Raw genomic sequence first — 25894 nt, 5'->3', positions numbered from 1 at the left:
CAAACCCACCTCCCTAGAAAACAAAAATGGAAAAAAAACTAAGGGTAATGCTGCTCAACGCCAGAAGTCTAAATCTCAAGATGCAGGCACTCGATGCACTCCTCAGCATGGAGAACATCGACGTCTGTGCAGTAACTGAAACCTGGTTCAAGGCTCCTGAGTGCACCCCAGTGCTACCAGGCTATACCTCGTATCATGCTTTTCGGCCCCCAAACCCGGGTCGAACCACAAAGGGAGGGGGAGTGTCCATATTCATCAAGGACACCCACACCTCCAGGTTAGTAGCAACACATGAAGCATCAGAGACCATACAGGTGCAACTAACCGTAGGCAAAACTGCTATACAACTGTTAGCATGTTACAGACCACCCTCCCAATCTCAGGAACCCCACTCAGCCTTTCTGAAGACATTGGAGGATATGAATGTATCACAAAATACCATCATACTGGGAGACTTCAACTACCCAAACATAGATTGGGTACATTATTCTAGCCCTAACACCCTAGCCCAAAGGTTCCTGGAATTCATAAATTCAAATGCACTGGAACAACTAGTCACCTCTCTCACTAGGGGAGGTAATATACTAGACCTGATCATCACAAACATGGGGACAAAATGCTCCACACCGGAGGTATACCCCTCACTAGTGAGATCTGACCACAAACTAATCACCCTGGATATACATATCCCACCTCCACCCCCAGCACAAAAGACCACAGTGAAAAACTTCTCAAAAGCAGACTTCACTCTTCTTAAGACTGAGATGTTATCCTTTAAGCCCACTGGGCCAGTTGATACCACATCCCACAATGCAGAATCCTTCACAAATGCTTTCTATGGACATCTCCAAGAATGGATGGATCATGCAATCCCAAATAAATCCAAGTCCCTCTCCACCAAAGGCAAGTGTCCTGTCTGGTGGAACTCAGCCATTAACAAATTGTATAACAAAAGAAGGAAGCTACTGCACGTCAGAGCAAAATCCCATAAAGGGAAGACATCTCTGATCAACATTAGCAGAAAACTACGTTCTCTCATAAAAAGATCCAAGACCAACTTTGAGAGAAAAATCGCTAAGGACACTAAAGATAACCACAAAGCCTTCTTCAGCTATGTTAGAAACCTGGGCGGAAACCCTCAGATATGCTCAGAGTTAGTTCACAACAACAAAAAATACACTGAACCCACAGATATTGCCAACATTCTGGCTGACAGGTTCAGTGCAAATTTCTCCCCTCCCTCACCCCCAAAAGAAGAAATACTTATCCCAGCTGAATGTAATCTCCCTGTCATCTCAGATGTCCAAGTGAGAACTGCCTCATCAAATCTAAAAATACAGCATCAATAGGACTTGACTGTATCCCGGGTTGCGTGCTACGTGAACTCCAAGAGGAGCTAAACCAGCACATAAAAATGCTATTTAACCTTAGCCTTACTATAGGATATGTACCTGAACACTGGCGTACAGAAACAATGGTCCCACTCCACAAAGGGGTACCTCTACAGACCCTGGGAACTACCGCCCCATAAGCTTAACCAGCCTGGTTTGCAAAGCTATGGAAAGAATCATTATGGAACTCATAAACAGAAACATAGGGGACCTACAGCACTTGACCCCACCCAGTTCGGCTTTGTAAAGGGCAGATCCTGCCTTTTGAACCTGGTTGACTTTTTCGAAACAGTTACTAGAGCCATTGATGAGGGCAAAGCAGTCCATACAGCCTACCTGGACTTGGCTAAGGCCTTCGACACAATACCCCACTCAGGCATCATAGATAAGCTCAACAGCTTAAACGTAAACCCTTATGTCACTAGATGGGTTGCAAACTGGCTAAAGGACAGAACCCATAAAGTTAAAATCGCTGGAGCAATGTCAGACTCAAAGCCAGTCACAAGTGGTGTCCCACAGGGATCTGTCCTGGGACCCTTCTTGTTCGGCATTTATTTCTCAGATGTTAAAGCAAATATGGGAGGGTTGTGGCTGACAAAGTTCGCAGATGACTGCAAACTAGGCGCCATAGTCGATACACCAGCGGACACATACATCCTACAAAAAGGCCTCACAGAAACGGACAACTGGTGCCGGAGTCACGGCCTTAAACGAAATGCCAAGAAATGTATAGTCATCCCCTTTGGGAAAAACAAAATACCCACAAATTATCACATAGACAGCAACCCACTGAGTACGGAAAAAGTAATCAAAGACCTAGGGACTCAAGTCGACAGCGACCTCTCATTTGACACCCACGTTGCCAAAGTGGTTAGAAAAACATTCTACCTTGCACACCTCATCATGAAGGGATTCGCATCCAGATCCAAGGATGTCATTGTACCCCTATACTCCTCCCTCATCAGACCCATGATTGAGTACAATGCCCCATTTGGTATGTACCTCACCCGGCATTTGCAACAGCTGGAGAGACCACAAAAGTAACTCACCAAGAGGATCAAGGGTCTCCAACATATGTCTTATTCTGCCAGACTAAAGAAACTTCAGCTCTATTCAGTAGCATACCGCCTGCTCAGAGGAGATCTCTGCCTGACGTACAAGGCCATGTCCAATCAGGATCTGATGGACATGCTCCACCTCAAAAAATCCAAATCCATCAGGACCACGAGAGCTAAAGACTTAAACCTCGGCACAAGTATGAATAGGACATGCTGGAGGGATAGATTCATAACCCAGAGGCTCCCCCATGCTTTGGAACAAGATCCCAGTTGATATTAGGCAGAGCCCCTCACTGACACTCTTCAAGAGAAATCTTGATGAGTGGATGGGAGATCGTAAGTTTACCCCAGGGGTCACATCTGTGTCACTGCTAGACAGGGGCACAGTAAACTAATTCTATTATATAAGGGGACCTTCATTGTGTCACTACTAGACAGAGGCACAGTATTCTAAATTTATTCTGTACATTTTTGTACCATTTCATGGGGTGGCAAAAGCCACATCACTATGGCTAGGCTTACAAATACCCCAGGGCAGATAGCCTAGTACTAAACTATGAAACTATGAAAAATGTGATGGGGATGTTCTTGAATACAGATTGCCTACACTTAGTGTAGGCATTAATGAATCTGGCCCCTCATATTAGCCCTAATCACAAGTCTGGAGGCCAAAACAGATTGGCAGTCAAATTCCCCATTAAAATAACTCATTTTCTTTTCATTAGATTTAAAAAATGTGTCCATAGTTGCTCAAGGAATTTTTTTTAGCCATACTCATGAAGCTAATACCAGTCCTTTTGTCAAGCATATCACACTTGTGCACAGGGTAGCTGGGTTTCCAGGTGCTAGGACGGGGAGAACTCAGGCTTAAGCCAGGCATCATAAAGACCTGGGTCATACATAGAGAACCATACCCAAGATCATCCATTTTATTACCAATAAAACCTACATACTAAGATTATTTCTGAGTCCTCTAGCAGTGGAAAAAGGGCTAACTGAGCAAGTGTGATGGACTGTGGAATAAAGTAGGTTAAATTTAGTCCTGGATTAGGGTAGCTGTCACTTCATTACTTTAAGTGTAAAGCTATAATAAACTATTATTGAAACCCTTTGCTGATGTCAAACTAACCTTACTCAAAGACTGTTTTCTTTTGGCATGTTTTAGTGATGGGGAGCCTGTAGGTGTTCAGGGAGTCATGTGAGAGAAGTAAGATTGGTAGGTTTTAGAAATGGTAGAAAGTGAGTAGCTAAGATTATATTTGTGCTCAGGGTTAAAATACAGCGTATGTGAGCTGGTGTGAACTGTAGGGTGTAATACAGACACAGTACTTTAGTAGATTTGATTTACCGCTAGGGTATTGAAGTAGAGCAGAACAGTAAGATGTCCTTCCATATCACTGTTGCAGTATTCCTTACACTAGAGATCCACTGCAAAGGGCAGCCCAATGTCCTGCCAGTATACCAAAGCCTTAGGTTGTTATAGGGATGTTGTATATCACATATATGCTCCCCACTCACAGCATAAGGCACAAAGGTAATGTACTTTCCTCAGAACTTCTTTGCCACCAGTGTGAACACCATCTTCAATCTGAATGCTCCTTCTTCTGATGGTTACCAAGCTATTTCAGATAAGTGCCCCATTGGGGTTTTTCTTCTTGTCTTGTCTTTTGCTTTGTGTTGTAAGGTTACAAGTCATCCAGAAAGGGAACGTGCTAGTGTGGGAGATGATGTCCCCATAAGGACTGTCACAAGCCATGTTTATTTTGGTAAGGTGCATCTCGCAACCATACTTCATGCACCATTTGTCAGGCATCTGTCCCTAAAACTCTTTGTAGTCATCTCTCCTTTATCCATAATCATAGGTTCATAGGTAGGTACTAGGCTATTGACCCAAGGGCCTATATAAGCCTAGCCTGTACCCTGGCTTTCGCCACCCAAGAAAATTATTTTCCTGTGCCCCTGTCGAGCAGAGCCCCAGAGGTGATCCCCGTGGTGAATTTCCTATTTCCCATCCAGTCCATCAAGATTTTTCTTGAAGAGTGCTGATAAGGATCTTTGTTTGATATAGATAGGTAGTTTGTTCCAGAGTATGGGAAGTCTCTGGGACAGGAATCTATCCCTCCAGCATGTTCTGTTTATTGTGGTGACAAGGTTTCGGTCCCTGGAGCGTGTAGATTGGTGGGATTGAGATTTCTTTAAGTGGAGCATGTCCAACAGCTCTGGGTTTGACATAGCTTTGTATGTTAGGCAGATCATAATCATCAACCCCTTTTTCCCCATTTTCTACATGGGGTTATGGTGTCATATTACTTGTCGCCATCTCTCTCAATTGAATGCCATGCTCATGCCTTCTTCAACACTCATGCCTTACTGTCACAGATCTTCTCTCACACAATCCATCCACCTCCTTGCTAGATGCCCTCATTTCCTCCTACTGTCTTCCTGTTTGTCCCAAGTCTTTCTCACCAGATTGTTTTCTGTTTTTCTACACATGCCCGAACCACGGTAATCTGTTCTCTTTGATCTTTTCTGCAATTGGAGCTACTTAGGCTTCTGCTCTTATGTTTTTATTTCTTTGTCTGTCCCACAATGTGCATCCTACCACCCTTTTCAAGCACTACATTTACATCACCTCTAGCTTCCTCATAGTCTCTGACTTTACTGCCCAGGTTTCTGTACTATACAGTAGTACTGATTGCACCACTGTTTTGTACCCCTTACATTTCAGCTTCTTTGGCATTATTCTGTCATACAGTACACTTGACACTCTATGCCAGTTGGCTGAAGCCCCACTGAGTCTAGCTTTGACCTCTTCATTCATATTGCCCTTCTTCTCAACCACCCCTCCTAAATATTTGAAGCAGTTAATATGTTCCACTATCTTCCCTTCTATCTCAGTTCTCAGCTTCGTATGATTTCCCCAATTTTCTGCCATTACCACTGTCTTCTCTGTACTTGGTTTCATCCCTTATGCCTTTAGTTTTGCATTTTATTCCCATATCCTTGCTGAACTTCTTCCTCAGGGTCTGCCTGTAATACCACATCATCTGCATACAGCAGCTTTGTTGATCTGTCCCCTCCAACCTGTTTGTTAATGTAGTCCATCATGAATATGAACAGTAGTGGGCTCAGAGCTGAACCCTGGTGCACACCCACTCCCACTGGGAACCCCTCTGTGAGACTGAGCTCTGTTCGTACTTGAGTCATTGGGTCCTTGTATATAGCCTGCGCTAATTCTGCCATGTTTCTGGATCTTCAGACCATCACAGTACTGCCCAAATCAACTTTTCTGGGACCTTGTTATCTGCTTTTTCCATGTCTGGGAATGACCAGTTGGACTCTTCTCTGGCATCTTCTCGACTATCTCTCTCATTGCAGACATCAAGTTAGTTGTGTTGCATCCTGATCTGAATCCAAACTGCTCATCTCCCGTCTTACTTTCTACTACTTTGTGAATCTGTTTATCAGTTACCTTCTCTAGAACTTTCATGCACAGTGACAGGAGTTTGATGACTTTGTACTGTCCACAGATATGGAAGTCCTCTTTGTTCTTGTACACTGGCATGAGTATGCTTATTTTCCAGTCATCTGGGATACATCTTTCTATCCATATTGCTATGAATACCCTCAGGAGCCATTTCTCCCCTATCTCACCCATCATCTTTATCATATCTGCTGTGACCTCATCTGAGCCCGCTGCTTACTCTGACTTCATTTTCCTTAGTGCTGATCTTCTTCTATGGTGGGCTCCTCCTGTTGTCTCATCATAGGCTGTGTCTGGGGTAGTACAGCTTCTGTGGGGTTTTCTTGATTTAGAAGCTGCTGGAAGTACTCCTTCCATCTGCCTTTGATGTCCTATGTACTGGTGAGCAGGTTGTTGCTGGCATCCCTTATGAAGGGTGTCTGACTGTCTTCTTTATCTTTTTGTCTTTTCCTTACAACCTGATACAGTTTATTTGTGCCACCTACTGAGTCACTTTCCAAAAGCTAGTAGAGTGCTTCTGATGTCCTATTCTTTGCAACTCCTTTCTTACCTTCTTTGTTAGCCAGCCAGTATTCCTTCGTAGTCTGGTTGGTCATTTCTTTATGACACTTTTTCCTGCACTCTGTCTTTCTTTCGATGACTTCCTGGACTTCTGCATTTTACCACCAGATTTCCTTATGTACCTTATTTCCATACCTGGCTTGGCCACATATTTGTTATGTAGTCCTCACACATGCTGTTTTAAGACACTGCCATTCTTCTTCAACGCCACCTATTTCCTCCTTTTCTTGGGGTGCCAGAGCCCTGAGTAATTCCTTGAACTGTTGTACTTTCTGTCCGTTCAACATCCAGGTCTTCATCCTGGTCTCTGTTGACCTTAGAGCCTTCTCTGACCACTGCTTGCAGCTGATTGTGGCAATCAGTGGTTTATGGTGTTTGCCGACTGTTTCACTGGGGATGACTTTGCAATCATTGATTCTACCCCAGTGTCCTTTCTTTACTAGGAGGAAGTCTACCCGAGTTCCATATTGGCCACTCTTGTATGTGATCTTGTGATTGTCTGTCTTTTGGAACCATGTGTTGGCTACTATCAAGCCATTTACCAGACAGACGTCTAGAATGACCTATCCTTCTTTATTGCTTGTGCTCCACCCATGTGGACCCAGGCAGTCCTCCTATCCTGTTCTGGATGTCCTGTTACGTGCATTCAAGTCATCCATTATCAACACCAATTCATGTTGTTCTGCTTTATCTTGTAGGTCCTGCAACTGCTGTGTGAATGCACTCCGTTTCACACTATCATAACCCTGCTATGGGACATAGGCTGAGATTATGAATACTGCCCTATCATTACACTGGAGTCTCATTGCCATGAATCTGTTATAATTCTGATGATATCCCTCACTGCCTTCTGAAGCCTCTCTCTCACCACAATTTCCACAGCATTTCAAGCCTATCCTCCTCCTGAGTAGTAGACTCTGGATCCCAAGTCAAGTGGCTTTATTGCACTGCCCTTCCAACTTGTCTGTTAGATATACAGGATGTCCAGCCTCCACTGTACCATCATGTCATCTTCTTGCAGTCTGAATCCTGTCAGTGAACCTACATTGAGTGTAGCAATTCTCATTTCATAAACCACAAAAGGTACCCAGGTCCGGTGAAACAATAAAGCGACAGAATGTAGTCAGGTAGAATGCTTTAATCCAAAAACAAGCACTGTAACCACGAACAAATCAACAAATAAAAAAACATTAACGCTTCCAATATTACGTTTTCGTTTGGAAATACTGCAGCTGCACTCCCTGGTGGTGTGAGCTCCCATCCCACATCTGATGAAGTCTTTTCAAATTAAAACATAATATTGGAAGCGTTAATGGTTTTTTATTTGTTGATTTGTTCATGGTTAAAGTGCTTGTTTTTGGATTAAAGCATTCTACCTGACTACTTTCTGTCACTTTATTGTTTCACTGGACCTGGGTATCTTTTGTGGTTATTAGTGGATTTTGGTACCTTTTGGATACGCTTGAGAATTCTCAGTTCATGTTTGGCAAGTTGATTGGTTTTATATTCAGCTTTCACTCAACAGAACTATTCCCACCTTACCATCCCAGGTAACCCAGGCTGCACAACTGGACACCAGCCAGCCAGTAGCTTACTGACCCAGGGCTGCTGGGCTTTATGGCAAGCACTCACTGACCAATAGGGGCACATACACCCCTCCGAGCATTAGCATGGGTCCCTGGTGTAGGTCGGGCCCTCAACCCACTTATCACTGGCAAATACTCATGCCCATTGGCTGACATTACTCAGCATGGCCAAATCACCTAGAGCCATATTTTACACCGTTGACTGGCTAGCCCTGCCAAAGTATGCAGTCTCTGATTTGTATTCTTCTATCTTGAGGATACTAGGCACCACTGTAAATGCCCAAAGCTGTTGGTCTGTGCAACTCTTCCCCCGATAGGGCAACATGTAGAGTCTGTGCTGCTGCCCACAGCTCTATTCATTGGTGAGTTTGAAATGGAAACACTCAGCATGTTTTTATGGAGGTGAGAGGAACCCCATAGAAATGAATAGAAAACAGGAAACCTCCAAACAGGCATTGGCTGGAGGTCATGATAAAACCTTCTACCTTGTGTTTGGGAGGTGAAGACCTTAACCATTATGCCAACTGCTCTCTCTACTACTAATCCATCTACTTAGAAAAACAACGTCTTAAATTGTTGGTGAAGGGTACAATGGGGGAATTGTCCTGACCTGAGGGTCAGCTGTCTGCTAAGAAGATTCTACTGCTGTACCGCCTCCCCTGGATGTCACTCTTGAGGCTGGTGAAAGCCTGGAGTATCGCCCCATTTTTTCCATCAGATTCCTCTGCCACAAACACTTCATAGGCTGCCATGGATCCGGCTTCTCTCACATCCTCGGAGGATCTGCAGACATCCATTTTAAATAGTCAGGGGGAACCATGGCCAATAATATCCAAAGGTCCAAGGGTGTTCCACAGATTTTTGGTAGGGAGGAGATTCCCACTATGTCGATTGTCAGCAGGTGTTCAAACCTCCTAAGATGTGTAGGCTGATGTCGCTATAAAGAAGAAGCAGAAGATAAATCATATTCCCCTGCTCCTAAAGATCCTTAGCATGAATGGCAGGTTTTACACAGAGGTTATTTAATGCTCTCGTGGCATTGAAGTCCCCTCAGAGAGTCTCTGTTCCTTCCCACCTTGGTCCTCTACTCTTCTTAAGAGGCCCAGGGAGCAGGACTCTTGAGAACTTAGACTCTGATGAAGTGTGTTTGGCCTATTCTTCCAAATTTCCCTCTCCATTGCAATATGGTTCTGAGGAGGAGGACTCTATTAGTCCAGACTTTCCTTTTGAGGAGATTTCCTTTGGGGATATTATCTCTAGCATTATGGAATTTTTAAGTGGGTCTGTACCCAGGTTTTTGATGTTCAGAAGAGGTATTATGACCTCCTCCAACTGGAGTCACCTAAGCCCTCTGATGTTCCTTCTATGCTTGCTGCTTTGTTGGGCACATTTTCAGCAGCTTTTCAGTCTCCTGATTCTCAGCCCCCTGCTTCTAGAAAACCTAATAGGTTTTATAAGGTGTCTGATGATTGTGAATTTCTTTACAAATGTCCCTATGTTGAACCCTCTGTTATTTCTGTTTCTTCTGATGAGCGTTCTAAGTTTTTGCCTTCTACTAATCTGCTTTCCTCTAACAAGGTCAGTAAGCCATGGAAAGTTTGGGCAAAAAGGTGTACACTGCTGCTTCCCTGGCCTTCTGGGCTATGAATTACCAGACCCATATAACCAGGTATGTTTTAGCCCTTCTCTCACAAGCCTTCCAAGTTATTTCAGACCTTCCAGATTCTGAGGGGAGGCTTTGGCCCTCTCTTTGTTGGGGTCCTCTTCTCAAGTGTCTCACTATTCCATTAAATGTAGTTATGATGCAGCTGAGGCTTCCTTTAGAACTGCTGCCTTTGGTTCTGTGCTAAGGCATTATTCCTGGCTTTGTCTTCAGCCTTTGCCAGATAATATTAAGGCCAGATTGATGGATGCTCCCCTTGACAATAAAAATCTCTTTGGTTCTGCAGCTGCTTTGCTTTTTAAGTCCCCTCAGGAGAAGGGTAAGGCTGTACAAGAATTGAAACATGTTTTTGTTTCCCCTGTTCCCAAATTTCAGAGAAATTACCCTACCAAGTCTAACTTTGTAGGTAGACCATCCTACCCTCCTCTCAAAGGTAAAAAGGGTTGTCGAAGGGCTTCTTCTGTTAAGTCTGCAGAAACTCCTACATCTGGGAAGCTTCCTTTTCCGGACAAACCAGATTCTGTCTGACTATCTTCTTCCCTCCCTTCTAAGCCAAGTTCCTCTCTCTCCTCATCTTTCCCTGTCCCTCCACAATTGGTTAAGGATCATTCACGCTTCTTGGATTTTATCCATCATTTGTCAAGGTTATTACATGGCTTGGAAATCCCTTCCTCCTTTTTTTGGTCTTTCCTCAACCTTCTCAGAAACAGCTGCCCTTTTTTCCGGATGTCCTTCAGACCCTTTTGTCTCAAAGCACCATCCAAGCAGTTTCTGCTCCTCAAAAGGGGAAAGGGGTTTTATTCCAGAATGTTTCTCGTTGCCAGAAAAGAAGGCACTTAGACACCCGTTTTTTATCTTTGCCAGTTCAACACTTTTTAAAGGTTCCTTGATTTGAGTGCTACCCCTTCATTGTTTCCTCCTCTTTTATCTCGGGCTTTGCTGGTCTGTCTGGGTCTCAAGGGTGCCTGTCTCCATATTGCCATTCATCCCCATTTCGGGAGATTTTTATGTTTCTCTGTTTCTTCCTTGCATTTTCAGTTCTCTGTTTGCCATTTGGCCTCTCTGCTGTCCTAAGGGTCTTCAGCAAATGCCTCACTTCTATGATTGCTTTTTGCAGGATGAAGGGAATGCAGATCTTTCCTTATTTGGACGACCTACTTATTCAGGCTTCCTCTCCAGAAACCTTGCTTTAGCACCTTCGTTATGCTATTTGTCTGTTGCAAAGCCTAGGGTTTACAGTGAATTTCCAAATGTCCTTCATGACTCCTTCTCAGGATCATGTTTTTCTCAGATGCAAGCTCCAGACCATTCTTAGGATGGCATCCCTGCCTCCTCCCAAGATTTTAACTCTTGATTGCATTTTTTCAATCCCTTCTTCTTCTGGTTGCAGTTACAGTCAGGAAGTTTCTAAGGGCTCTGGGGTACATGGCTTCTACCATTACTGTGCTTCATATGAGAAAGCTACAGTGGTTCCTAAAGTCATTCTGCCTTCAACATTCTCATCTGTTGGCCTTTCCAATTCATTTTCTTCCATGCCTCAAGCTAGAACTTCAGCGATGAATTCATCAACTGTCTTTCAACTCAGGGCTTACTTTTCAGCCTCCAGTCCCCTCTCAGCAACTATTTTGGATGCCTCAGACATGGGGTGGGGAGCTTCTTTCGGTTCTCTAAAGGTTCAGAGCCTTTGGTCCCTTCATTAGAAGGACCATATCAACATGAAAGAGATGATGGATCTTCTGGCTCTTCAGGCTTTCTATTATCTGTTCCTTCAAGGAACCCTCAAAATCTTTATAGACAATACTACAGTGATGTGGTACATCAACAAGCAAGGGGGAGGGACACAGTCTAGCTCTTCAGGTTTGGGATTTGGCTATCCAGTATCAGGTGACTCTTCAGGCTGTTTATATTCCTTCAGACAAGAAGTTTGTGGCAGACGCTCTGAGCAGGTCCGTAACACAGACGCATGAATGGATGCTTCACAGAGATGTGTTTCTGGATATTGGCTACCAGTGAGGTATTTCTCAGGTAGATCTTTTTGTCGGGTCTATATTACAACATCAAACTTGTATAAGTTCAAACGTTGTAATATCGAACCCAAAAGTCCGAAATCCAAAAATAGCGAAGCCACGGCACACTGATTTCTTTTCCAGGGAAAAAAATCAGTGGGTTGTTTTCGGTACTTTCCTATTTCCTCCACTGTGGTGCGATCTCGGAGTTGGTATATTTAAGGGGGGGCATGGTGAGCGAATCCCCCCACTTTAGTTTAAGTTTAAGGTTTCATTTTTTTTTTTTTGTCACGGAACAACGATATTTTTCCCTGGGAAAAAATCACTGTTCTGTGTTTTCATTATTATTGGATTTCGTACTTTACAGTTCGATATTACAACATTTGAACTTCTGTTAGTTCAACGTTGTGATATAGACCCCTTTTGTCTACCCTCAGAACAGACTTCCACTCTTTTGTACCAGAGTCCCATGTCCTCTGGCATGGAAGGTGGATTCCATGTCTTTTTCTTGGAAGGGGATATTTCTTTATGCCTCCCCTTCCTATCATACTGAGGGTCCTGTTCAAGATTGACTTTCCCAAAATCTTGTTGGTGACTCCCTTTTGGCCCAGGCAGCTTGGTTCCCTCTTCTTCTGCACTTAGCCAAGGGCAATCACCGCAGGTTGTCTCACATAGTAGACCTACTCACACAAGACAAGGAATATCACATCCATCTCCACTTGTCCACTCTTCAGCTGACACTGTGAGTGATACCCATTTTGAAATCTTTTTTCCGAGAACGTGCTTCAGATTCTGCAGGAGGCCAGGAAACCCATGACCAGGAAGTTTTATTTTTCCAAATGGAAGAGATTTTCTGTTTAGTATCTTGCTCATAACCAAGATCCACTTCCTGTGGAAATTCCTTTGGTTCTCTCTTATTTGTTTGAATTCCTCAATGCTGGGTTGGCATACTCTTCAGTTAAAGCCCACCTTTCAGCTGTTTCTCCTTGTCTGCCTTTGAATCCTTCTTCAGCTTTCAGATTTGAGGTCAAACAGTTCCTTAAAGACATCCTTCATGTTAGGTATCCCAGGAAGCCTATTCCTCCTTCCTGGGACCTTAACTTTGTTCTTGAAAAATTGACTCAAGCTCTTTTTGAGCCTGTAGCATCAACTTTCTTATGGCATTGTACTTGGTAAACTGTTCTTCTTTTAGCCCTTACTTCAGCTAGAAGAGTGTCTGAGCTTCAGGCCCTTATAGCTGTACCTCTTTTTTTAGTTTTTCATGGGAACAGGGTGTCTCTTCATACTAATCCTTCTGTTATACCCAAGGTGTTTAATGAGTTGTCTCTTAATCAGTCTATTCATTTGCCCACTTTTTTCCCTTCTCCGTAGTCTGCTAGTGAGAAGGTTCTTCACACCTTGGATTTGCATAGACAACTCAGATATTTAGATAAAACTAAAGCCATTCATAAATCTGAGCAACTTTTTGTCTCCTTTCATTGTAGACCTTTAGGTTTGGCTGTTTCTAAGCAAACTATTTCTTTCTGGCTGTCCTAAGGCCATTTCCTTTTGTTACCCTTTTCATGGAAAACCCTTTCTTCGTCTGTTAAGGCTCATTCTACAAGTGCTATGGCTTCTTCTGGTGCTTTTTTCAAAGAATTGAATACCAACTCCATCCTTGAGGCAGCTACTTGGACTTGTGTACGTTCTTTTACCAGACATTTTAAGTTGGATATGATTTACAGGGCTAGAGCTGGATTTGCCAGGGATATCCTGCATGGCTTTATTGAAAGCTCTGTTGGACCTTCCTCCTCCTAAGTTTCCTCTTGAGCTTTTGTACTCTCCTTAATGTTAAGGAATACTGCAACAATGGCATGGAAAGACATAGTACAGTTGTGTAAAATCTTACCATAACAGTAGATGTTCTTCCCTTCACTGTTGCAGTGTTCACTCCCTCCCTCCTCCCCTTTTTCTTTTTCCTTCTGGATGCACATGTTCGTTTTCTACTCCTTGGACTGTTGCTCCCCCTGGGGCTTTTCAGTTCTGAGGAAGGTATGTCCGTACATCACCTTTATGCCCTACGCTGTGAGCGGGGAGAAAACGTGACATGTGACATTCCTATAACAACATAAGGCTTTAGTGTACTGGCCGGACATCGGACTACACTTGGCAGGGGATCCCTATTGTAAGGAATACTTTCCTTACATCTACTGTTATGGGAAGAATTTATACAACTGTACTTTATGAACAGAAACATGGACTTGACAACACAGCGTGGAAAAGTGTGAATTAGAAATAAATGAGAAAAAGGTGAGGTAAAAATGCATGTCCTGCCTCAGTAAAACATATTGATAAGCAGTAGAGACAGGACTATAAAAATCAACAGAATAAAGAGTGATATTGAGTGAGGATTCTAAGTTAAGAGGAAGGGTGAGAAAAGGGAAAAGAAATTATAAAAACAGAAGGATGATTGTGAGTAATGTGTACCACACAGGAAAAAAAGGATGCTAGAAGCAAACTCCATTAAGGAAAGTGTGTAAATAAATGATTGAACCAGTGAGGCAGTCTCACTTCTTTCTCTGAAATTTATTTTGAAGAGAGTATGATAATCTTGTAGCTGTTGTCATGCAGTAAGTTGGTGCATTAGAATGTAATGGAGGGTATGTGGTAGTAGTTTTAACTGCTGTCACATGAATAATAGTATAAAGGAGGAGATGGGAAGGATTTAAATGTGGCAACAGTTCTGCCGCTCTCACTTGGCCTAGAATTATGCATTAGAATTGGGATGTAGACGGATTAGCAGTTAGGCAGCATCATTTAACAGATTATTTCTTTAAGAAGATTAGAAGTATGACGGTGGACGCTGGAAAAGAAGTCTTGCTGGCAGAATAAACGGGGAGATATTTGTGTGTTTGGCAGTCATGTAGTGGTAATGAGTTCAAAAACAAAATAAGCTAGCCACCAAGCAAAGTATCTACTTAGTAAGGCAAACGAATAAAAGTAGAAAACAAGTGATGCACCAACAGCAGAAGACAAATGCAAACCTCGGTATTCACTTCACGGTTTATTCAAAAAACAGGATCCAAAAGTGAGCGCTTTCACGTTGGTCTACAACGCTTCCTCAGACTTCAATACTTAGTTGAATATCCATGTGTTTAAATAATGCTCACAATTAACAATAATTGAATAATTAAGTATTCAACAATGAAAATCATTAAAATAAGACGCATCTAAAAACCACTAAAAACACATTGATAAATTCATATATTAAAAATATATATAACAACCTGCGGGGGGATGTATGTGTGTCTATCAATAAGAAATGCTACTGCTGGTGATATATATGTAAAGAATGCTTATTATGTTGAAACTATAGAATAATTGTGACCAGTAAATACTTAAAGCCATGTGGCATATTATTATTTAGTATTTAACATGCAGTGAAGGAAAAAAATATATATATATTTTAAAATATGTTATAGAAAATGAATATAAAGCTTGAGCACCCAACTAATGGCTATAAGGTCTGGCTGCCAAGAATGGTTTCAGTGACACTTTGTCATTCAAACCATATCCTTGGTGTGCCTGAAGTGTAATAATCCATCTGTTTTCCAATTCCTCTGTATGATTTTTAACGTTGCCTAACCTAGGTGTTTTCCTTATTAATTCTAGCACTCTGAATCTAAAAATATGTTTAAGGCCATTCTCTATCACATGTTTCGCCAAAGCATTATTGGTATTCTCTTTGTTGATGGCATATAAATGCTCTCTGATTCGTTCTCTGAGGGTTCTATTGGTTTTACCCACATAGAAACATTGACATGCTTGGCATTGTGCTAAATAAATCAGATCACAAGATCTACAGTCCGCATAGAACTTGGATATAAATTCACGTCCTGTTGTTGGATGTGTAAATCTGTCATCCTTGGAAATGTATGTGCATTGATTACATGATCTGCAAGCAAATGCGCCTAATCTCTGTGAAGGCATAGTTCTCCTGTTAACATTTTCATAACATAAAAGTCTCTTCAAAGACTTCATGTTCCTATAGGTTAACTTAGGCCGCACATCAACTAGATCCTTGATCTTATCATCTGTTTGTAGTATTTTCCAGTTGTTTTCAATAATCTTGTCTAATTTGTGTATTCCTGTTACTATATGGGATGGTCAGTCTACTTTAGTACTTCCTATTAGTCCTTTGTTCGACTAACTTAGCATTCATATTAATATCTCCTTTCATGTTCAGATCTTCTTGTCTTTTAAAGAATGGAGTTCCTTTGCCAGACCTATCAAGGGTACAAGAACTCAGAGTCTCATGTATTTCTTTTCTATTATATCCCCTTTCAAGAAAGTTCTCCTTCAACATATCCTGTTGTTGTTCATAATCTTCTTCTCTGGTCGTCAATCTAGAAACCCTGTATGCTTGACTCTTTATAATGTTAGGATAAATATGTCTGGGGTGCATGCTATCGCGATAGCAAGATACTTCACAGAGATTAGGGGGGGTGGGGGGCTACTTTGGCCCTGAATTTAAATGACAGCAGCAACATAAACACATTTCCTCTTCTCAGAGTGCATTTTCTACCCAGCAAACTGATTCATACACTACCATGCATATGCATGACTTGGTTGTTTCACACATTATTTGACCTTTCACTGCTTTTCAGCTTTGTCAGTGCACACCATACTGGCTTTTGCATGAAATGTCATCATACTTTTTTTAGGAATTTGCCTTCCTGACTCTCACATGATCTGGCCCCATTTAATTCAAACCTCTTAACCATCCTATTTTGAAGGAAGATAACTATTTTCACACATAATTTATCCATGCACATAATGTACCTATTTTTGAAGGTAAGTCCCTGTATTCAGGCTTGACTTATCGCCTCACACAATTTTTTAAATCCTCCCAAGCATCATACGTGATTTTTGAAGCTGTCAGACCCCCAGAAAGCGACAGTACATCTACAACATATTTGTGGCACCACTGATTTTAAAGAAAGAGGACACACATCTTAAATCTCCCTTTTCAAATGCAAAAATAAATTACATTGTATGGTAGACTTTTGCAATATAGATCATTAAAGCATACAGATTTTACACTATCTCTTTGAAAATGTAGTTATATTTTTCAGTCATTTTTGTTTCTCTCTTTTTTAAACATGTTCCTGAGTAGCATCCCACATTCCTTCTGGACATGGGAAGAGTTGCATGCTGGCTGGTATTCAACTTTATGCTAATTAGATATCCAGATTTTTGGCTAGGTGTACCTACTTTTCAACAGCCATTGGATCTGTTTTCAGTGTCTGCAGGTTGAGATGTATGACTTAAGTCCCACCCCCCCCCATAGAAAAACAGCCTGTATGGCAAAGTCCTTGTAGATCTACTGTATTTCTCTGCTATTAATACCATAAACCTGTTCAGCTGTGCCGTCGGTAGGCTTACTGTGAAGGGACAAGTTAGCTTTATTGTTGTAGATGAGTCAGCAGCTGTGCCTGGAGTGGCATGAAATGTGGGGCTGTGGCTGACTGAAAGAGTGACTAGTAGAATCATAGGAGATTACTAGGCTATTGACCCAGAGTTTAAAGCTACTGTAGATTCATAGATTACTATGAGGCTAACTGCATTCGTGGGCCATTTTAAGCCTAGCCAATTACCACATGTGAGAATCAAACCCTGCACCTTGTGTCTGTAAGGTAAACACCTTAACCATTAATACTTACAGGCGAGGCTGAAGCTAACTATGTGTTACTAGTTAAAAAGGCATTTAAATTTTAGCAATGTCTGCAGATGAAGTTGTGTTGTTATTGCAGTTTATAAGATAGTCAGGAACACAAACCTATGATATCACTAGTAAATGTAATGCCACTGTGACTGGAGATTCTGAAGGTAAGCAGTTAATCAAAATCTTCCATTCTAAGCACATGGAAGGCAGATTCCGCAGCAGAAGGTAGGGCATTCTGACATCATGCTGTGGGAACCCAAAATACATTGTGGGAAGGAGAATGCTTAGCCAGAAAAAAAAACGTCATTATATCCACCCCATCAGATCATTTAGGGTTAGAGTAAAATAACCATCAGTAACTGCTTACTTACTCCATTGACGTTTGAATTACATAGGACATAAAGTTAAGATATATTTTTTAAAACAGTTCCTGCCTTTATTGGTCTATTGAAAGATTCAAAGCACTGTAAAATGATTATGAGCAAATCTAATTGCATGCCGGGGGTGTGGATCATTACCTGGCATGCTGTATACAGCTTTCAATGGTTAGGTTCACTAATCTTATTAGGGTGGCTGAAGATATACTGAGAATGGAGTGGTCAAAAAGATGGCGCATGGGACTCCATCTAAAAAAAAAAAGTAACAGGACATGAAGGAAAGTTGTGATGTTAGTATGCATTAATGTTTCCTTAACAGAAATTTGAAAGATAACTGGGAATATGTTTCATCTCTGCATTACAGATTGCAGAACTGTAAGTGCATACAAGTGTGGAATGAATACACTCTAGAAGAAGGGAAAGTCAACCACATAGGTGCTATTTACATAATGAAAATGCACTTGAATCAGTCAGTTTAAGTAATGGTGTGTTTTAGGTGTTCATATAATGTGTTTTTTTACTGAAAAATTCTGATGGAGAGGCTTCCTGCTCTACTTTGGTTGTCAAATGTATACTTTGTGCTCTGTATTACCTGGACATTGCAGCTGTAGCCTGTGTGTCTTTTCTCATATTTGATGTGAGAGTCTTGCTTTGGTTATGTAAATATTCAGAGTTACAAACCGTACAAATGGAAATAAAGAGACTCAAAACTGTTGTCTATGGGATGAAGTTCATTAGTAGCTCATAGCCTTGACATTCTGTAATATGTTGCTAGACCATAGGGCTAGGTAAGATTAATTCACTTAGTGTGCCTTTTTATAAATTCAGAAATGTTTCATAGGAACTACACAAGTACCTAGTAACAGAAAAAAGTCTAAAAAATCAGCAAAATGTAACTACCATTACAAAGAAAGCTGCTGACATATCCTTTCTGAAAAATGGTCTTATTGTAATTATTTTCTATTCCAGATCTGAAGAAAGTGAGGTGAACATTGTGAAAAATGAGTCAAATGAGGAAATCAAGATTAGCATCCCAAAGGAAGTTGTTGAAGACGTATCCCTTTGTGAAGAAACAGTGGTCGTAAAAGAAGCCTGCAACCTGATAGACACCCAGGAAGAAGAGACAGAAACACATTGTTCTGCAGAAGAGCCTGAATTAGATACAGGCAACCAAGAAACCAGCTACATAGATGATGACCAGAACACAAATCTGCAGGCCACTTCACAAGATGAAGGAGCCTTTGCAATTGTAGAATTGACAGAGGAAGACCTGAGAGAGGAAAGCGAGGAGCTGGAAATAGATGGGCATCATTCTCCCTCAAGTGTGGAGAAAGTTCATGAGTGTGAGGTATGTGGTCAGTGTTTATCTGATGCAAACTGTCTGCAACACCACATGAAGATTCATGCACAAGAGAGGTCCTGTAGATGTGATACATGTGATAAAAACTTTGCAGACCTGTCAACTTTAAGAAGGCACCAGGAAAGTCATGCAGCAAGAGAAACCAATACATGTGGAGTTTGCAACAAACAATTCCAGCAAAAGGACCAGCTGATAAGTCATTGGGCTATTCATGAGGGGGAGAATGAAAAGCAGTTAATACTTAATGCAAATAATGATGCTGATGAAGGAGCTGCTACCTGTAACTTCTGTAAAAAGACATTTGAAAGTAGTGATGATGTTAAAGAGCACCGCTCTCAGTATACAATAGTTGGTCCATCTGGAAGAACAGAATATCAGTGTTGTGTATGTGATAAATTCTTTCTCTACACCCGAAGTCTGTGTAGACACTCAAGGAAGCACACTGGACTTAAACCACTTGTTTGCTCTGTTTGCAGCAGGAGATTTCAAGACACTTCAAGTCTTAAACAGCATTTTCTTATTCATGCGGGGCAGAGGCCATACAAGTGTTCCATCTGTCATTTGAGGTTTCGGAGAAATGCTGCCCTTATGGAACATCGACGTGTTCACTTGAGTGAAAGGACATTACAGAGTTTCAGAAATGATAGTGAGCTGGAGTCTTACAAGGAAAGCCATGCAGTAGATAGCCCTCAAGAGCTCAGAGAGGGAGAGGCACTGGTAGCAATTCCTAATGAAGTGACAGATACTGAAAGTGGTCCGTATAATAATAATAATAACCAGTCTGTAGATCTGCTGCGCCAAAGCCCTTCTCCAAGACCAGAGCTTTTCAAGCCAGAAGAAGCAGTGGCTTTGGAAAGGCAGCCAGAGGACAGCAACAAAAGTCTTCTCGACAGTGATACGAAGGAACGACCTGATGAAAGCAGCCTCTCAAAGATCCATGTAACGGATGAGTTGGAAATTAAGATGTTGCTTCCATTGGGAGTGAAGACTTGCCCTGTCTGTCATAAAAACTTTTCAACAACTGCTGCACTCAGAATGCACTATCTAATCCACACTGACCTTAGACCGTTTAAGTGCAACTACTGTGGGAAAGCCTACTGTCAGAAAGGCAATCTGATCCGTCACAAGTGCTCCAATCCCAGAGGCAGAAGGTATGTATGCATGTGAATTCCTTATGATGGTAATCTTGTTGGCAACACTTGAAAGATAGATTATCTTGGTGGATATTTATGAGTACACAGGCCTTCAAAAATTATAGTTATTTTAACAAAATTACCATGATAACTTGACCTTGATCAGGAAGCATGCAGCCTAGAAGGGTTATATTATTTCTTTTTCCAGTGTTAACAGAGGAAAAATGTTTCTAAGTACAAGTTTATCTTTTACATATTAAATCTTATATTGTAGCTACTCAGTAAAATAAGTTTGCTTAATGTTCATTCATAGGTCATGTTGAGTATAAGTACCAGATTTGTTACTTCAGTGCTTTCCATGCCATCAGACAGGTTCAGAAGTCTAGACTTCTGCATACAAAGTCACCTCTTCATTCAGTGTAAGAGGTGTAGAAGTGTTGGCTTTCAAGGAGCGTGCAGAAAGATATTTTGCCATGACTTTCACTGAACAGCCTTTGTATATACTTTAAAGTGACATTCCCTGGGAAGCAACTGTGATATTTTCAGGGTATTTAGCATTTTTTGTGACAAAATTGCTATAGAAAATACATGGTTTTATAATTTGTGTTAACAGCTTATGATGTTAGAGATCACTGAGTAGTTTGCGTTTCCGATATCCCAAAGCTGATTTTCCAGTCATTTGTGACAACATCAGAATTAGTTTTAGAAATATACTGCTCCTGACAAAGGGTTATGTGGCTCTATAAGCATGAAATTAGATGATGATGAGGTTGTACCATTTAGATGTGTTATTAATCTGAATTTGTAATATTCCTTGTAGAGTGCAGTGTTGTGAACAGGAGCAAATTTTTATAGCCTGAAACACAGGAGTGTGCCACACTGTGAACCTCTCAGAAAGCTATTAAGTAATGGAAAATAGTTTAATTTTGAGTCATATTTTTCTCCCTTATAAAATAATCTTAGTATATATTTCATAAAATTGTCTTTGCATGCACTCTGTAGAGAACTGAAGGATATGGTATGAGGTGGCCTGTCTTTGTCAGCAGGGAAACTAATGCAGCACCTAAAACTTTTCCAGGCTACTAACCATCCCCTTTAATCCATAATGCTTTGCATGAAAACCTTCCTATCCAGATCTTTGTTGCCGTGATGTATAACAATACATAAGTAGACATAGCCCCCAGGTTTAGTACTTAAGACTTTTCTTTATCTTTGTAGTATTTTTTTTCATGTTGCTTCATGTTTGTGCAGTTACTCTGGAGTCGTATTGTTTTTGTTTTCTGATCGTTTTTTAATTTCTCCATATCTTTTGGGTTTCTAATACCATGACGGGAATGGACCCTTTCCTAAGTCAAAGTATGATTAAATTTCATGAAATTAATATTGTTTCAGTCTTTGATGTCAGCCAGAAGTGCTCTTCGCAGAACCCGCAGTGTGCCCAGTAATGACTCCTACAATTTGTAAGGAATTGCATGCATTGCTAACATATCTAAATATGATTGTAGATTCTTTTTTATAAGACCTGTTGCTCCTACTACTATTGGAACTGTCTGTGTATCTTTCTTCCACATTGCTCTCATTTCTACCTGCAGATCCTGATATTTTATGATTTTGTGTCTCTCTGTATGCAGGACACTGTAGTCACTGGGTGTGGCAGTTTCAGTGATCAATGCTTTTGTCTTTTTTTCATGGACCACTGTTTCAGGTTTTCTACCATCTATATTTTGAACTGCTGGTAATGGATGATCCAATGTAATGTAGACTTCATCATTTTCTGTGATGCTGTGTGGCTCATGTTTCCAGTGTTATTCAGCCACTTCAGTACCATAATGTTTGCACAATCCCTGGTGCAACAGTCTTGCCTTATTTTGCCTCTGTGTGTACAGTCCTGCTGCCATTAGTATGTCACAAACAGCAATGAGGTGTGAACTGTTTCCAATTCTCTTTTACAAAACCTATATTTGTCTGTTTCTGCCACATGTTTAAGGGACTTTATAAACCAATGTGTATGTAGCCCACTATCTTGGGTGGCCATTATCAACCTTTCATCTCATGGTTTGAATTCACCTCTCCTTAACCATTCCTGCGTTCAATCCTGATCATTCTGATCAACGTGAGGTTCTTCCAGAAGTTTTCTATACTTGCAACTATATTTATGCATTTTCCACATTTCTTGCCTTCTCATCTGGCCCTTCACCTTATATTCTTTCTTGTTTTTTGGCATATTCAGTTGCTGTCTGATTTTTATCTACTTGTAGTTTAATTTCCATTCCCATGCCGATATGCTTTTGCTAGACTAGGCAGAAAAGTAATCTTAGATTTATTCTCCTCATGTTTCAAAACTTTCATTATGTTTGGGTCTTGTGAGGTCAGCAGATATGTGTTCCATCCCACGATTGTAGATCGGTGCAGACAATCAATTTCAAGGAAGCCCATCCCTCCTTCAGAACGGGAAATATATAATCTTGGTATGTACTAAACTAATGTCTTTCAGCTTTTCCCAGTTAAGGGTCGCCACAGTGGAACACCGGTCCGCTAATGATTGGCAGTGGATTTTTACGGTGCCGAGGTGCCAGCCCGATGCCCAACCATCAAAGTAGGCACACCCATTCATGCACGCACCTGCCTGCATGTATTTAAACATCACTCGACCGCAGGGAGGACATGCATACTCCACACAGAAGGCACTCCAGACGAGAATTGAACCAGAGAACCTCTTGCTGTGAGGCGACAACGCTAACCACTGCACCACCGAGGCCTCCTAATCTTGGTATGTACTGATTTTTATAAATCATTTAGTGAGTATGAAGCATCCTTCTTGTTTTCCTGTCTATCCAAAATGTTTTGAGGGCCTTTCAATCACTCCAAAACTGTAAGTTAAGACAGGAAGAGCAAGTGATTTATAGTTTGGATTTTATTCCTAGATGTCAATGCTGTTTTCAAGGTTAATTTAAGTCTTCTAAAGTATTTCTTACTAAGTTTTATTCGCTTTTGTTCATGTTTGATTGTGATCCTTCATCAGTTCCCAAATATTTATATACTCCCTCTTGCTCAAGTTCTTTTATATCACATTCCTGTCCCAAACTGATGTTTTCCTATTTTAAAGGTTGCTTTTGCACATTTATCAAGACTAAATGACATCCTTATATCATCTATAAAAGTTTTTACAACTGGCAGTTGTGCTTTCAGTTCTTCATCTGGTGAGTTATACAGTTTTAAATCATCGACAAAGAGAAGATGAGACGTCTTTACACTTTTGTTGTTTTCTAGGAGCCAAATTATAGTCATAGCCTAAGCTGTTAAGTAGACAGCTTAGTGGGTTAAGGGCAAGACAGAATAGCAGTGGTGACAGAGAGTCACCCTGGAATATCCCCCTTTGAATTTTTATCCCTGGAATAATAATTTGTCTTTTATCATGGCTTAATTGCAAAATGGTCTGCCACTGTTTCCTGGTCATGTAATGAAGTTGATTAGTGTAGGGTGGAGCTTATACTTTTCTAAGCACTCTTTTATCCCTGAATGTGGGATACTATCAAATGCTTTTCTGCAGTCAGTCCATGCCATACTTAGATTCTTCCCCTTTTTACAGTTCTCCACTATGAATTTATTTAACAACAAATCATCCTTTGCTCCATATGACCTTTTTTATTGCCCTTTTATTCTATTGCTGCAAATGAATTTTCTTCTAAATGACTGTAAACTGTTGTCAGCAACAATTCCAGTGTATAGTTTATATGTCGTCGTTAGGCAAGTTATTGGTCTATAATTTTTAGGGTAGCTTGCAGGTTCACTCTTAAGTAGAAGCATTGTTTTTCCTGTTTTTAGCCAGGTTGGTGTCTGTTGGTGTGCATACAAGTCTCCGTGCAAAGATGTTAATACTTTTAACCAGACATTAAGTACTGCATCTGGGCCTGGGATTTTCCAGTTAGAGGCTTTTCCTAGCTTTGTTTCTGCTGTATAGGTCAGATAATTGCCTTTTTTTTTTTTTTCTTTAGAGTTTTTAATCTTTTCAGTTACCCCTCAATCGGCATGAAGCTGCTTTTGTTGTCTTACCATGTTTTGTCTCTTAGCATTTTGGTGTTGCACTGCAAATATTTTTCTAAGTTCTCATAAATAGTGGAGTTAGTACTGAGCTTTGGGTGTTTTGCTGTTACTTGATTTTTTTTGTAGTGCTTGTCCTTAAAATGGATAGCAAAACGTTTTAAAAAGTGTAAATGTTGTCAGAAGTCAGGCAGCTTGTCTGTGTGTATTGCTTAGATGAAGAATATTGTTCTGTGAGATCTGTAAGTCTTTCACTCCTAATATTGTAATTGATAGAAGAAAAAAAGTTTAAATATTTTAAGATTGAATATGTGCTTGTCCCATATGGCCAATAAGACTTCATCCCCAAAGGCTTCTTCAGAGCTGACTCTGTCAGTATCAAAAGCTGAATATTTCTTTGTACTGTACCAAGTGCAGTCTGTTTTCTTTACTGATACGAACAGCATTTCAGTGCATAGAAGGTTTGAAAAAACATTCCCTCAGGCACTTGTGATGACAGTATGTATTTTTTTATGATCTGATTAATTGGAATACATAGTTCACAATGTTCTGACCAACCACTACTCTTTGTATCATTCACAGCTTCTGATGAATAAAATTGCAATGCACTGACATTGTGTCAAGCATGCAGTTAATTAACTCAATGCATATCTGTTGTACCAATAAACATAATGTCATTTTTATAACACTTGTTTGCCCTAAAATGTATTTCTGCATCACTTGAATCCTGCATTTTATAGACTTTGTCAAAATGATCACTGCTGCCACAAAGACCACACCTGGTTAAGTGCTTTGCAGTGTGACGTTTTGTGCTTGTAGTCACAAGACTTGCATTGGATATGGCTTCTGTTTGTTTGTTACCAGATATTGTTCTGGATAGCCTACAGTTGCCTCTATTTTTTTGTTTTTATTATTTTATCAGATTTAAGCTTTGTTTTGCCTCTTTCATTCTCAGTGCTTTAGTTTGCACATATACAGCTAATCTGGATGTTAGTTCTTCTGCTGTACAAAATAATTAAACAATAGGAGCTCCTCATTCATGCTGTCAAGCTGGGAGTTAAAAAGTTCCCTTGATATCTGCATACATCAGTGTAATTTTCTAATATCAGATCTTCTTGTCTTACTTGTTTGGCCTTTGGCTAATCGTTTCCATTTTAAATACAGTTCTACCTCTAATCAATGAATCAGTCAATTTATACTCCTGGACTGAGTCTGAAAAAAAGTTTATGTGGCTCAGTCATATACCCTGGCTAACAAATAAGACAAAGCAAATAAATAAATATGCAGTTAAATAAGTAAATAAGTTTAGTTTCATGCTACATAATTAAGATCAGTCACATAAGCATCTATTAATTCCAGAACCCCATGACGTCTAGAGAAGTACAGAAGAGTAGATACCTTCCTATGGTGCATTCTTCTTTGCCTCACAGTATATCTAAGATTTATTTAAGCATAAATGCTGGTGATCTGTTCAAGTGTTAAATACCTTGATAGCTTCCTCACCTTCAACATGAAGGAACATTGCATGTT

The 25894-nt window shown here is 40.7% G+C and overlaps 1 protein-coding gene across 4 annotated transcripts in view; it reads left to right on the top strand.

The window, feature by feature from the left end:
* LOC122809357 overlaps positions 1-25894 on the top strand; it is a 1358270-nt gene that overhangs the window by 685194 nt on the left and 647182 nt on the right. For all 4 annotated transcript variants that reach the window (XM_044080823.1, XM_044080814.1, XM_044080796.1 and 1 more), the window contains exon 10: positions 18800-20341. In XM_044080823.1, the coding sequence (XP_043936758.1) occupies positions 18800-20341 (1542 nt within the window). The remainder of the gene's footprint in view (positions 1-18799; positions 20342-25894) is intronic.

This window comes from Protopterus annectens, chromosome 1.part1 (genome assembly GCF_019279795.1).
Source record: "Protopterus annectens isolate FY-2018-M chromosome 1.part1, PAN1.0, whole genome shotgun sequence".
In the NCBI taxonomy this organism is placed as follows: domain Eukaryota; kingdom Metazoa; phylum Chordata; order Ceratodontiformes; family Protopteridae; genus Protopterus; species Protopterus annectens.
Note: the sequence above shows the minus strand (reverse complement) of the source record. Positions and strands in the feature narration are given on the sequence as shown.